This window comes from Salvelinus sp. IW2-2015, linkage group LG22 (genome assembly GCF_002910315.2).
Source record: "Salvelinus sp. IW2-2015 linkage group LG22, ASM291031v2, whole genome shotgun sequence".
Lineage (NCBI taxonomy): Eukaryota > Metazoa > Chordata > Actinopteri > Salmoniformes > Salmonidae > Salvelinus > Salvelinus sp. IW2-2015.
Window position 1 is genome coordinate 37,002,324 of NC_036862.1, and position 15,079 is coordinate 37,017,402.

Consider the following 15,079-nt stretch of genomic DNA (forward strand, 5'->3'; position numbering starts at 1 on the left):
TTTGTCTGGAAGCGTGATGTCGGTGTCTGTGACGTGACTGGTTTTCTTTTTGTATTCCGGGATTTCCTGTAGACCACGCAACATACGTCTTGTGTCTGAGCCGTTGCATTGCGACTCCACTTTGTCCCTGTACCGGCATTTTGCTTGTTTGATTGCCTTGCGGAGGGAATAACTACACTGTTTATATTCAGCCATATTCCCAGACCTCTTTCCATGGTTAAATGCAGTGGTTCGTGCTTTCAATTTTGCGCGAATTCTGCCATCCATCCACGGTTTCTGGTTAGGGTAGGTTTTAATTGTCACAGTGGGTACAAAATCTCCAATGCACTTCTTTATAAACTCACTCACCGAGTCATCGTATAGGTCGATGTTGTTCTCTGAGGCTGACTGGAACATATTCCGTGTGATCAGAACATTCTTGAAGTGTGGATTCCAATTGGTCAGACCAGCATTGAATGGTTCTAGTCACTGGTACATCTTGTTTGACTTTCTGCCTATAAGACAGTAGGAGCAAGATGGCGTCGTGGTCGGATTTGCATTACGAAAGTTACAGTAGCAGTGATCGAGTGTATTACCCCTGTGCATAGGGCAATCAATATGCTGATAGAAAMTCCTTGTCCATAGACTGCTTACAGGGTAATCAAACCAATGTCATTTTGTAATTTGGGTGAACTATCCTTTAAAATGTGTGTTTTCTGTGTTTTTTACAGGAAACATTTACATTTTAGTCATTTAGCAGACACTCTTATGCAGAGCGACTTGCAGTAAGTGCATACATTTTCATATTTYTTAGTACTGTTCCCCCGTGGGAATCGAACCCACAACCCCACAACCCACAAGTGCCATGCTCTACCAACTAATAACCCCCAGGAAGTTTGACGTGGTGCCAGCCTGTGACCCAGAATCTCCTGCTGCAGTGACCTCTGACCTCATTAACCATAGTAARCTCACCCTAAGGGGAGGGGCACCAGGACCTCTCTCACCTTCCGTAAGTTGTGCCGCACACCATGTGACTGCGGTGAGCTCCTTGGTTTGTAAAGGAGATGGGATTTATGTTTTTGTGTGTCTCTGTGTGTACTGACTGACGCCTGCCGTGTGGAGGCGGAAATTGGTCACAACATGTACAAGGGGATCGCTGGTCCCTTCAGCATCACTCGACACCTCCCTAGCCACCTGCGCTGTGTCATTCGCTGTCTTCCCTCGAACCAGAAACCATTCTCGCTGATGTGGGCTCTGGAAAACGGAAACTACCTGGGCATCAACCCGGAAAGTTAATTGCGGTGGGTAAGGGGTTCTGTGAGGTAGTTTATAAATACTTAGCATCTTTAATAACACTATCAATGGAGGAGAGAGAGTTTCTGTTTATTGACCCTGCGGCTCTCTCTCTTCTCTCAATTCAATTAGCCTACCATTACAAGCTTATCACAGACTCTTTTTGCAAAATGTCTCAGCTTTGCGAACCCCGATGAAGACAATTTACAGTAATTAACGTTACACTATTTTTGTGAAAATGGATTAGGATACCTGCAGAGGACTGCTTCTCCCCCTCAGCCATTCTTTAGTGTGATTAACATCACTACTTTGAATTGAAGCGAATGTGACCTTTTGTTGTCTGTCTCTGTGTATGAGCAAGAGTGAATGTACATTTTTTGTCGTGTGTGTGTGTGTGTGTGTGTGTGTGTGTGTGTGTGTGTGTGGTGGTTGTGTTGTGTGTGTGTGTGTGTGTGTTGTGTGTGTGTGTGGACTGTGTTGGTGTTGTGTGTGTGTGTGTGTGTGTGTGTTGTGTGTTGCGTTCTTGCACTTGACATGATGAAAGAACTATATGAAATTTTCCTCCAGCCAGATCCCTCCTTAGAGGCTAGAGCGAATGACTCATAAAGCTTAATTACATTTCTCCTCCGAACAACAGTTTTATTGAAAAAGATTATACTGCTATCAATTTCCTCACTCTCTCCCTTCTCCTACTATGCTGTGATATTGTGGCTCGCTCATCTGACTGTAATTTGTCCACTGCTGGTTTTCATTATGTGGAGTAAATTGGATGGCTTTGATAAGGATGAAAATGTCTTCATGAATCTCTCGATGAGCTTGTGTACAGGCAGGCCAGTAATGGGGAGCTTTATAATCATGTAGTTGTGTACATTCCTTTCACATATTTAATCTGAAAACTTGTGGAAAGGAGTAATTACTCCAGCCTTACCCCCAGCCTTATACCCAGCCCTACCCCCAGCCCTCTACCCCCAGCCCCTGCTCCCAGCCCCAGCCTTATTCCCAGCCCTACTCCCATCCCCAGCCTTACCCCCAGCCCTGCTCCCAGCCCCAAGCCCTCCCCCAGCCTATCCCCAGCCTACAGCCCGCGCCCAGCCTTACCCTTAAACCCAACCCCCAGCCCTGCTCCCAGCCCTACCCCCCCTAACGCCCTGCTCCCAGTTCCAGCCCTACCCCCAACCCTGCTCCCATCCACCCTACCCCCAACCCACTCCCATCCAGCCCTTACCCCCAACCCTTCACCCCAGTTCCAGCCCTACCCCCAACCACTCCCAGTTCCAGCCCTACCCCAACCCTGCTCCCAGTTCCAGCCCTACCCCCACCCTGCTCCCAGTTCCAGCCCCTACCCCCAACCCTCCTCCCAGTTCCAGCCCTACCCCCAACCACTCCCAGTTCCAGCCCTACCCCCCAACCCTACTCCCAGTTCCACCCTACCCCCAACCCCTACTCCCAGTTCCAGCCCTACCCCCAACCCTGCTCCCAGTTCCAGCGCCTCACCCCAACCCTGCTCCCAGTTCCAGGCCCTACCCCCAACCCCTCCCCAGTTCCAGCCCTACCCCCAACCCTACTCCCAGTTCCGCCCTACCCCCCACACCCGCTCCCGCTCCCAGTTCCAGCCCTACCCCCATCCCCCAGTCCTGCTCCCAGTTCCGCCCTACCCCCAACCCTACTCCCAAGTTTCCAGCCCTACCCCCAACCCCGCTCCCCTCCCAGTCTCCAGCCCTACCCCCCACCCGCTCCCACCCTACCCAGTTCCAGCCCTACCCCCAACCGCTGCTCCCAGTTCCAGCCCTACCCCCAACCCTGCTCCCAAATTCCAGCCCTACCCCTACACCCCCTTACTCCCAGTTCCAGCCCTACCCCCCAACCCGCTCCCGCTCCAGTTCCAGCCCTACCCCCAACCCTATCCCGTCCAGCCCTACCCCAGCCCTGCTCCCAGTTCAGCCCTAAACCCCAGCCCTACTCCCAGTTCCAGCCCTACCCCCCAACCCCGCTCCCGCTCCCAGACCAGCCCTACCCCAAGCCTACTCCCAGTTCCAGCCCTTACCCCCAACCCCGCTCCCGCTCCCAGTTCCAGCCCTACCCCCAACCCTACTCCCAGTTCCAGCCCTACCCCAGCCCTACTCCCAGTTCCAGCCCTACCCCCCAACCCGCTCCCGCTCCCCAGATCCAGCCCTACCCCCAACCCTACTCCCAGTTCCAGCCCTACCCCCCCAACACCGCCGCTCCGCTCCCAGTTCCAGCCCTACTCCCAGCCCTGCTCCCAGTTCCAGCCCTACCCCCAACCCCTACTCCCAGTCCAGCCCTACCCCCCAACCCCCTCCCGCTCCAGTTCCAGCCCTAACCCCCCAAACCCCACTCCCAGTTCCAGCCCTACCCCCAAACCCTACTCCCAGTTCCAGCCCTACCCCCAACCCTGCTCCCAGTCCAGCCCTACCCCAAACCCTGCTCCCAGTTCCAGCCCTACCCCCAACCCTGCTCCCAGTTCCAGCCCTACCCCAAACCCACCCAGTTCCCCCTACCCCCAACCCCTCCCAGTTCCAGCCCTACCCCCAACCCTACTCCCAGTTCCAGCCCTACCCCCAACCCTACTCCAGTTCCAGCCCTACCCCAGACCCTGCTCCCATTCCAGCCCTACCCCCAACCCTGCTCCCAGTTCCAGCCCTACCCCCAACCCTGCCTCCCAGTTCCAGCCCTACCCCCAACCCTACTCCCAGTTCCAGCCCTACCCCCCAACCCCGTCTCCCGCTCCCAGTTCCAGCCCTACCCCCATCCCTGCTCCCAGTTCCAGCCCTACCCCCAACCCTACTCCCAGTTCCAGCCCTACCCCCCAACCCCGCTCCCGCTCCCCAGTTCCATCCCTACCCCCCAACCCCGCTCCCGCCCCAGTTCGCGCCCTACCCCCAACCCCTGCTCCCAGTTCCAGCCCTACCCCCACCCTGCTCCCAATTCCAGCCCTACCCCTAACCCTACTCCCAGTTCCAGCCCTACCCCCCAACCCCGCTCCCGCTCCCGTTCCAGCCCTACCCCCAACCTACTCCCAAGTTCCATCCCTACCCCAGCGCCTGTCCCAGTCCAGCCCTACCCCAGCCCTACTCCCAGTTCCAGCCCTACCCCCCAAACCCGCTCCCGCTCCCAGATCCAGCCCCTACCCCCAACCCTACTCCCAGTTCCAGCCCTACCCCCCCAACCCCGCTCCCGCTTCCCAGTTCCAGCCCTTCTCCCAGCCCTGCTATCCAGTTCCAGCCCTACCCCCAACCCTACTCCCAGTTCCAGCCCTACCCCCAACCCCGCTCCCGCTCCCAGTTCCAGCCCTACTCCCAGCCCTGCTCCCGCTCCATCCAGCCCTACCCCCAGTCCTGCTCCCAGTTCCAGCCCTACCCCCAACCCTATCCCAGATTCCAGCCCTACCCCCCAACCCGCTCCCGCTCTCCAGTTCCAGCGCCTACCCCCAACCCGCTGCTCCCAGTTCCAGCCCTACCCCAACCCTACTTCGCGCTAGTTCCAGCCCTACCCCCCAACCCCGCTCCCAGTTTCCAGCCCTACCCCCAACCCTGCTCCAGTTCCAGCCCTACCCCCAGCCCCGCTTCCCAGCCCTGTGTTCACCGCTACTACCATGTGTTCCAGAAGAGGAGCTAGAGCTGTTGTATTCGGCACATGTGACATATCAAAATGTGATTGATTAGAGATCCTGTGTCAGGTTAGAAGGGTGACCGTACAGAGCAGCTACCATGACCAGTTGTGTCATATTGGGAAGACTGGAGACAGATAAAACAAACAGCACACAGATTTGAATAAATTAGTTCCCTAAACTGAAAAACATTGAATTCGGAAATACATTTTATTTTCACCTCATCAGATAAAGACAAGACAATTATACGAGACAATGATGCGTTTATTTTCTCTGATTTTTGTAAAAATAAAGATTGAAAAACATAATGCCCTTCAATTAATGAGGAAAGTGTCTGTTTGATTTCCTTCACTCCAAATGTATGTATTTAGTTTATAAGTGTTAGAAAAGCCCCAGGGTGTTGAATGGGAAGTAACGTGTGAAACACTACCTGACCAAAAGTATGTGGACATCTCATTCCAAAATCATTGTCATTAATATGGAGTTGGTCCCCCTTTGCTGCTTGGAAGGCTTTCCACTAGAGCTGGAACAGACTTGCTTCCATTCAGCCACAAAGAGCATTAGTTCGGCACTGATGTTGGGCGATAGCCTGGCTCGCAGTCGGCGTTCCAATCATCCCAAAGATTTTGGATGGGGTGAGGTCACGGCTCTGTGCAGGCCAGTCAAGTTCTTCCACACCAATCTCAACAAACCATTTCTGTAGGACCTCACTTTGTGCATGGGGGCATTGTCATGCTGAAACAGGAAAGGGCTTCCCCAAACTGTTGCCACAAAGTTGGAAGCACAGAATTGTCTAGAATGTCATTGTATGCTGTTGCATTAAGATTTCCCTTACTGGAACTAAAGGCCAAACCATGAAAAACAGCCCCAGAACATTATTCCTCCTCCACCAAACTTTACAGTTGGCACTATACATTCGGCAGGTAGCGTTCTCCTGGCATCTGCAAAACCCAGATTCGTCCGTCGGACTGCCAGATGGTGAGAGGTGTGATTCATCACTCCAGAGAATGCGTTTCCACTGCTCCAGAGTCCAATGTCAGCAAACTTGACACCTCTCCAGCCGACGCCTGGGTGGGCATTCTGATCTTAGGCTTGTGTGCTGCTGCTCAGTCATGGAAACCCATTTTATGAAGCCCTCGACGAACAGTTCTTGTCCTGAGTGTTGGCGATTTTTACGCACTACATGCTTCAGCACTCGGCGGTCCCGTTTGTGAGTTGTGAGGCCTACCACTTTGCGACTGAGCCGTTGTTGCTCCTAGATGTTCCCACTTCACAATATCAGCTGTTTCCAGTTGACAGCTCTAGCAGGGCAGAAATTTGACGAACTGACTTGTTTGAAAGGTGGTGTCCTATGACGATGCCACGTTGAAAGTCACTGAGCGCTTCAGTAAGGCCATTATACCAATGTTTGTCTTTGGAGATTGCATGGCTGGGTGCTCGATTTTACACACCTGTCAGCAACATATTCTTATCGGTAGACTCAGTAGCCTCGGTTTTTCTAATGACTGCCTTGCCTTGTTCACCAACTACTTTGCAGCAGAGTCTTAGTGTGTCAAATCGGGATGGCGATTGTGCCGGTCCTCTGGCAGTCTCTATGGGGGTGCCACAGGGTTCAATTCTCGGGCCGACTTTTCTCTGTATATATCAATGATGTTGCTCTTGCTGCGGGCGATTCCCTGATCCACCTCTACGCAGACGACACCACTCTGTATACTTCTGGCCCTTCCTTGGACACTGTGCTATCTAACCTCCAAACGAGCTTCAATGCATACAACACTCCTTCTCGGCCTCCAACTGCTCTTAAACGCTAGTAAACCAAATGCATGCTTTTCAACCGTTCGCTGCCTGCACCCGCACGCCCGACTAGCATCACCACCCTGGACGGTTCCGACCTAGAATATGTGGACAATCTATAAGTACCTAGGTGTCTGGCTAGACTGCAAACTCTCCTTCCAGACTCATATCAAAACATCTCCAATCCAAAATAATCTAGAGTCGGCTTTCTATTTCGCAACAAAGCCTCCTTCACTCACCGCGCGCCAACTTACCCTAGTAAAACTGACTATCCTACCGATCCTCGACTTCGGCGATGTCATCAACAAAATAGCTTCCAATACTCTACTCAGAGCAAACTGGATCAGTTTATCACATGCCATCCGTTTTGTACTAAAGCACCTTATACGACCCACCACTGCGACCTGTATTCCTAGTCGGCTGCCCTCGCTACATGTTCGTCGTCAGACCCACTGGCTCCAGGTCATCTACAAGGCTATGCTAGGTAAAGTGCCGCCTTATCTCAGTTCACTGGTCACGATGGCTACACCCACCCGTAGCACGCGCTCCAGCAGGTGTACTCACTGATCATCCCTAAAGCTGAAACCTCATTTGGCCGCCTTTCCTTCCAGTTCTTCTGCGCCTGCTACTGGAACGAATTGCAAAAATCTCTGAAGTTGGAGACTTTTATCTCCCTCAACAACTTTAAACATCTGCTATCTGAGCAGCTAAACCGATCGCTGCAGCTGTACATAGTCCATCGGTATATAGCCCACCCAATTACCTACCTCACCCCCATACTGCTTTTATTTATTTACTTTTCTGCTCTTTTGCACACCAGTACTCTACTTGCACATGATCATCTGATGATTTATCACTCCAGTGTTAATCTGCTAAATTGTAATTATTCGATTTATTGCCTACCTCCTCATGCCTTTTGCACACATTGTATATAGATTCTCTTTTTTCTACCATGTTATTGACTTGTTTATTGTTTACTCCCTGTGTAACTCTGTGTTGTTGTCTGTTCACACTGCTATGCTTTATCTTGGCCAGGTCGCAGTTGCAAATGAGAACTTGTTCTCAACTAGCCTACCTGGTTAAATAAAGGTGTTCTCAACTAGCCTACCTGGTTAAATAAAGGTGTTCTCAACTAGCCTACCTGGTTAAATAAAGGTGTTCCTCACTAGCCTACCTGTTAAATAAAGGTGTCTAACTGGCCTACCTGGTTAACTAAAGGTGTTTCCTACCTGAGTTAAATAAAGGTGTTCTCAAAGCTAGCCTACCTGGTTAAATAAAGGGGAAAAAAGAAAAAAAAGAAAAACGGTTGTGGCGAAATTGCCAAATCCACTAATTTGAAGGGGTATAGTGTATTTGTGTCTTTGAAACATCTGAATAGTTCACTTTACAAAGTGTTCATACCTCCGTTAGACAGAAGACTTTGGTATTATGGAAACATTCGTTTTGGGGGTAAACTATTCCTTAAGTACCCTTCATTGCCAGGCTGAGTCACTGTAAGTTCTGGTATTTTTAGTGCAGTGTGTTGGTCTGCTGCTGCCGCCATTGCTTCCCAATGCCAGACTAATTCATCTCAATGACGGCGGTACCAGACAATCACAGAGAGGGGCCCCAAATGTCCAGCTAATCAAAAACTGTATGCTCCTCTCTCTCCTCTCTGTCTCTCTCTTGCTCGCTGTCTTCATCTCTCCTCTCCGTCCCTCCCCTTTCTGCTGTAAACTGGGATCGTCGTGGTCACTACACTGCCTCTCGATCACTTTTCTTCCCTCTCCCATCCTCCTCTGTCTTGCTCCTTACTTCCCTCTCCCTCTCATTTCCCTATCGCTCCCCTCTATATCTGCTACTGCATGGTCCCTGAGCAGCCTGAGTATCAGTATTCAGGACCACATTTGTGCTGTCAGGGAGTCTGGCTCTCTGTAGACCGCACCTGAAATGGACACACGCACCGAACACACTCACACACACCAATCATAATGAGATAAGGTCCAACAGACGAGTTAAATAGCTGAATGGATCTCGGGGTAATGGGCTCTTGTTCGTGGCAGTGACGGTATCTCAAAGCAGCCCCGTGATAATTGAGAAATGGCTCTCGGTAAATTACCTCTGCGACTGTCTGAGTCCACCGGGACTGAAAAAACAGTTATGTAGTTAAAAGGAGGAGGAGGCTGGAGTCTACCGTACCTGGTGTTTTATCTGGCTATTGATTGTTGCGCTGCTGCTGTTGTCTGGCTCAGACAGGCACTTGAATTTTTTGAAAATTAAAGGTGGTTAGATGTCTGCCTGGCCACAGTGTATTGATCAAATGGATAGTGACATCAAGACAACATCATTGCAATACATTCCTATTCATTATAGGCCATTTTGCATTCCTTATTATGGTAAACATCTTGGCCTTGTCATAGGCAGGCCTATACTGTACAATCCCTTTTCCTTTAGCCTACCCAGCATAACACACTGGAGCTACCACAGAACGAGAATTCGATTTTAATTATTTGAGAGCTACACTATATCCCTTCTCTCAAGTAGTGTTCTGCAGACACAGTGAGATTGAGAACAGAGAAAATGTTAAATGAAGGCCTAAAAGAAGGGGGATTGAACGGTTATGGAATGAGTGCACTGCCCTACTACCTGTACAATAATGTTTGAGGTAATCCAGGTTGGTTTTTATATCTGTTTGTTCACACATTCACAAAATACAACTGTATTTCTATCTATTTAAAAAAAAAAGTTTTATTTGTATGTACGATCCACTGCAGTGGACTACATTAACCAGAAACAATGTATTTTCAGGGGTCGTAAATATCTTTGCGACAGTTGGTGGAAGCACATTCAACGGCAGTGTCATGGCGACGTACGGGGGCAGTTTTGAAAGTGTTAACAGCATCGAAGACCGAAAAGAATACAAACGTAAAGCCAGGGAGGAGGTTATTCAGAAGGTAAATATGTGTGCTTTATAAGTAGACACTAGTCTACATGCGCAATGTAAGATACGTTGATATAACGTCAGTACAAAATCCAAGTGTATGGCTGCAACAACTAGTTGAATGCTAACAAATAGATAGCCTGAACGTCTGCCAAACGAATTAGTTAGCTAGTTTTGTGATGCATRTTCTTCAATATTTGCAATTGCTACATATACGTATGTTCAATATTATACAGTGATAAGTCGTTTGAATAATGCTATTACATACTTGCTAGTACAGCATATATGTGTAGCTAGCTATCTTAGCCAGTTCGCTAGCAAACATCAAAACAGTGAGAGGAAGTCACATGGTCCTCGCTATTAGTGATCATTGGGACGTCCGTGTGATGTGAATGTGAATATGGCAAACACTAGGTGGCGAGGTTGTACATAACAGAGCTGGTGCCTGCCTCTTTCTGCCTCTGTCTACCCACCTTGTCTCAGGTGATCAAATCAAATGTTATTGGCCACATATGTAACCGATGTGAAATGGCTAGCTAGTTAGCGGTGGTGCGCGCTAATAGCGTTTCAATCGGGGACGTCACTCGCTCTGAGACCTTGTAGTAGTAGTTCCCCTTGCTCTGCAAGGGCCGCGGCTTCTGTGGCGCGATGGGTAACGATGCTTCGAGGGTGGCTGTTGTCGATGTGTGCAGAGCCCAGGAGGGGCGAGGAGAGAGACGAAAGCTATAATGTTACACATACACATATTTAGCAGATGTTATTGCTGGTGTAGTGAAATGCTTGTTCCTAGCTCCAACAGTGCAGTAATATCGAACAATTCACAACACTACACACAAATTTAAAAGTAAAATAACGGCATTAAGAAATARATAAATATTAGGAAGAGCAATGTCGGAGTGACATTGACTAAAATATAGTAGAATAGAATACAGTATATACATATGAGATGAGTAAAGCAGTATGTCAACTTTATTAAAGTGTCTAGTATTAAATTATTAAAGTGGCCAGTGATTCCAAGTCTATGTATATAGGGCAGCAGCCTCTAAGGTGCAGGGTTGGGTAACCGGGTGGTAGTCGGCTAGTGATGGCTATTTAACAGTCTGATGGCCTTGAGGTAGAAGCTGTTTTTCAGTCTCTCGGTCCCAGCTTTGATGCACCTGTACTGACCTCATCTTCTGGATGGTAGTGGGGTGAACAGGTCATGGCTCYGGTGGMTGATGTCCTTGATGAGCTTTTTGGCCTTCCTGTGACATCAGGTGCTATAGGTGTCCTGGAGGGCAGGCAGTGTGCCCCCGGTGATGTGTTGGGCAGACCGCACCACCCTTTGGAGAGCCCTGTGGTTGCGGGCGGTGCAGTTGCCGTACCAGACTGTGATGCAGCCCGACAGGATGCTCTCTATTGTGCGTAAAGGTTTGTGAGGGTCTTAGAGCCAAGACAAATTTCTTCAGCCGCCTGYGGTTGAAGAGGTGGTGCTGTTGCACCTTCTTCACCACACTGCCTTTGTTACTTTTACTTCTTATTTTTCTTAAACCTGCATTGTTGGTTAAGGGCTTGAACGCAAGCATTCAGGTCTKCACTTGTTGTATTTAGCGCATGTGACAAGTACAATTTGGTTTGTCTGTGTGGGTGGATCATTTCAGATCGTCAGTGATGTGTACGCCAAGGAACATCAACCTTTCCACCTTCTCCACTGCGGTCCCKGCAATTTGGATAGGGGCGTGCTCACTCTGCTTTTCCCTGAAGTCCACGARCAGCTCCTTCATTTTGTATGGTGTTAAGATCACTTTTACAATGGATTACTAGAGAGAAATACAGAGCAAATGACACTGTGCTCTCTGAAGACAGGAAGGAAATGACAAGGCGGATGGACGCTTGCATCAATGGAAGCAGATTGTTAGTGTTTACAGTGGTGTGATTGATCGAGGCGCACCAGTGTGTGTGTGTGTATGTGTGTGTGTGTGCAAATATGAGGTGTCATCAATCAGGTAATGGCGTCTGCAGGGGATGGCAGGACAAACACTGCTGCAGGGAGATAAGGGCTGTGACGCAACCACTCCGGATTCAGTTTAACATGGTTAAATTCCTCCTTCAGAACACACATACAATCACTTAACACCTTACACCATACATATGCATGTCATGCACACAACATCAACACAGAGTAGTGGGGTCCATGTTATCTCCTGAGCAGCTGTGTTGACTATATAAATACAGTGTGAGGTGTTTGTGAAATGGTGACACACCTGAACTATCTCCATTTATTTCTCTTTCTCACCTCATCTCTCCCTTCTTCCTCTCTCTCTCACTTCGTCTCCTCCTCACTCCCTCAGGCGAAGCAGCAGTATGAGAAGGAGGAGAAGAGGAAGGAGCTGAAGAGACAGAGAGGAGAGGACACCTGGATGCTCCCTGAAGTTGACCTCCGACTGCAGCAGCTAGAACAGGTCAGCAGGTCGTTGCGTTGGTAACCCCATGACCTTTTAAGGAGGTAGCTTGTGTGACCTCCCTATCCTCTGCATGGCCTAGTAGTATTGTTGACCCCGYAGTCAATATTTGGTTGTCATCCAGTAACAGTAGACCCAGAGCTGAGCTGTTTTTCATACCGTCATCTTTTTTGTAGCTCTTGCTTATTGATGTTTCCAAACCCTTTATCCTATCTATCACCTCTTCATAATGATCACTTCGTTTTGCATATCTTAATCAGGCCCACTCATTTCTGTCACCTTCAGGAGGTTTCAGGCAAGAAGAAGAAAGAGAAAAAGGCCAAGAAGAGTAAGAAGAGTAAGAAGAAGAAGGAGGAGAAGAAGAGAGCTGAAGGAGGAGATGGGTCCAGCTCAGAGGTAAGCGTCATTGGACTGGCATATCTTTGTGTTGCTCTCCCTCCTTTCCTTTCACCTCTCTTTTCCTTTCACCTCTCTTTTCCTCTCACATCCCCTTTCATTCTGATTCCCTCTTGGGCTTCCTGTCCTCTGTCCTGAACATACACAGTGCCTTCAGCAAGTATTCACACCCCTTGACTTTTTCCACATTTTGTTACAGCCTGAATTTAAAATGGATTAAATAGCAATTAAAAAAACAATAATAATAATACTTTTTATCACTGGCCTATACACAATACCCTGTAATGTCAAAGTGGTATAATGTTTACAAATTAATACAAAATCTAAAAGTTGTAATGTCTCAAGGCAATAAATATTCAACCCTTTTCTTATGGTAAGTCTAAATAAGTTCAGGAGTAAACATTTGCTTAATCATTTTCATGGATTCACTTTTTGTGCAATAATAGTGGAGGATGTGATGTGAATTTTGTTTCATGACTACCTCTTTTCTGTACCTCACACATACAATTATCTATAAGGTCCCTCAGTCAAGCAGTGGATTTCAAACACAAAGACCAGGGAGGTTTCCAATGCCTCGCAAAGAAAGGCACCTGCTGGTAGATGGGTAAAACAAAAGCAGACATTGAAATCCCTTTGAACATGGTGAAGTTATTAATTATACTTTGGATGGTGTATCGATACACCCAGTCACTACTAAGAGACAGGTGTCTTTCCTAACTCTGTTGCCGTAGAGGAAGGATACCGTTCGGGGATTTCACCATAAGGCCAATGGTTACTTTAAAACAGTTACAGAGTTTAATGGCTGTAATAGGATAAAACTGAGGATGGATCAACAACATTGTAGTTATTCCTCAATACTAAACTAAATGACAGAGTGCAAATGAAGCCTGTGCAGAGTACAACTATTCCAAAACAATTCACTTTTTGTCCTGAGTGCAAAGTTATATTTGGGACAAATCCAATACAGCACTTTACTGAGTACCACTCTCCATATTTTCAAGCGTGGTGGTGGCTGCATCATGTTATGGGTATGCTTGTAGTTGTTAAGGACTGGGACYTTTTCAGGATACAATTAAACTGGATGGCACTAAGCACAGGCAACATTATAGAGGAAAACCTGGTTGTCTGCTTACCACCAGATACTGGGAGATGAATTCCCTTTTCAGCAGGACAATAACCTAAAACACAATGCCAAATCTATACTGGATGGCTTACCAAGAAGACAGTGAKTGTTCCTGATTTGCCAAGTTAGTTTTGACTCAAATCTACTTGAAAATCAATGACAAGATCTAAAAATGATTAACAAACAATCTGACAGAGCTTGACGAATTTTGAGAAGAATAATGGGCAAATATTGTACAATCCTGGTGTGTTAAGCTCTTAGACTTACCCAGAAAGACTCACAGCTGTAATCACTGCCAAAGGTAACTCTTTTTATTGTTATTATTATTATTTAAATTTCGTGGTATCCAATTGTCCCATCGCTGCAACTCCCTTACGGACTCAGGAGGGGCGAAGGTCGAGAGCCGTGCCTCCTCCGAAACCCAACCAAGCCGCACTGCTTCTTGACACAAAGCCCACTTAACCCGGAAGCCAGCCGCACCAATGTATCGGAGCAAAAACCGTACACCTGGCGATCGTGTCAGCGTGCTTTGCGCCCGGCCCGCCACAGGAGTTGCTAGAGTGCGACGGGACAAGAACATCCCTGCCGCCCAAACCCTCTCCTAACCTGGACAATTGTGCGCCGCCCCATGCGTCTCCTGGTTTGCGGCCAGGCTGAGACAGAGCCTGGACTCATCACTCGGGAGGCTGCCAAAGGTGCTTCTACAAAGTATTGATTCTAGGGTGTAAATATTTATGTAAAGGACATTTTTTTCTTTATTTAATTTTCAATACATTTGTAAACATGTTTTCAATTTGTRATTATGGGTTTTTGTAAGGCTTGATCCTAGGCCCCACGCTCTTCTCAATTTACATCAACAACATAGCTCAGGCAGTACCAAGCTCTCCTATCCATTTATATGCAGATGATAGTCTTATACTCAGCTGGCCCATCCCCAGATTTTGTGTTAAATGCTCTACAACAAAGCTTTCTTAGTGTCCAATAAGCTTTCGGCTTAAGGGGTCCCCCTCCCCTCTCTTTGTCTGGGCTAGGAATCTTTCCTCCCTCTCTGGCGGGGCTAGGACACTGCCCTGTCTTTCTCTGAGAGGAGAGGAATGAGTTTGAGTTCACTGTATGTACAGTCACTGAGGGCACAGACACCACTTAAATCACAGACAGACACAGACAGACCACAGACAGACACCAGACAGACACAGACAGACACAGACAGTCACAGACAGTCACAGACAGACACAGACAGACACAGACAGACACAGACAGACACAGAACAGTCACAGACAGTCACAGACAGTCACAGACAGTCACAGACAGTCACAGACAGACACACAGACACAGACAGACACAGACAGTCACAGACAGACACAGACAGACACAGACAGACACAGACACACGACACAAGACAGTCACAGACAGTCACACACACACAGACAGACACACAGACACAGACAGACAACAACAGACACAGACAGACACACAGACACAGACAGACACACAGACATGACAGA

General features: G+C 48.3%; 2 protein-coding genes across 2 annotated transcripts in view; both read left to right on the plus strand.

Moving 5' to 3' along the window:
• Positions 1-1,119: 1,119 nt before the first annotated feature.
• On the plus strand, positions 1,120-4,908 carry LOC139022747 (cell surface glycoprotein 1-like). Its single transcript, XM_070433890.1, has 3 exons — positions 1,120-1,270; positions 2,245-4,157; positions 4,291-4,908. The coding sequence occupies exons 1-3, from the start codon at positions 1,120-1,122 to the stop codon at positions 4,906-4,908; spliced, it is 2,682 nt and encodes an 893-aa protein (XP_070289991.1).
• A 4,591-nt stretch (positions 4,909-9,499) lies between these two features.
• cwf19l2 (CWF19 like cell cycle control factor 2) overlaps positions 9,500-15,079 on the plus strand; it is a 50,892-nt gene continuing 45,312 nt past the window's right edge. Inside the window, 3 exon segments of the mRNA XM_070433891.1 lie at positions 9,500-9,627; positions 11,945-12,055; positions 12,341-12,451. Coding sequence (XP_070289992.1) covers positions 9,535-9,627; positions 11,945-12,055; positions 12,341-12,451 — 315 coding nt within the window. The 5' untranslated portion in view covers positions 9,500-9,534.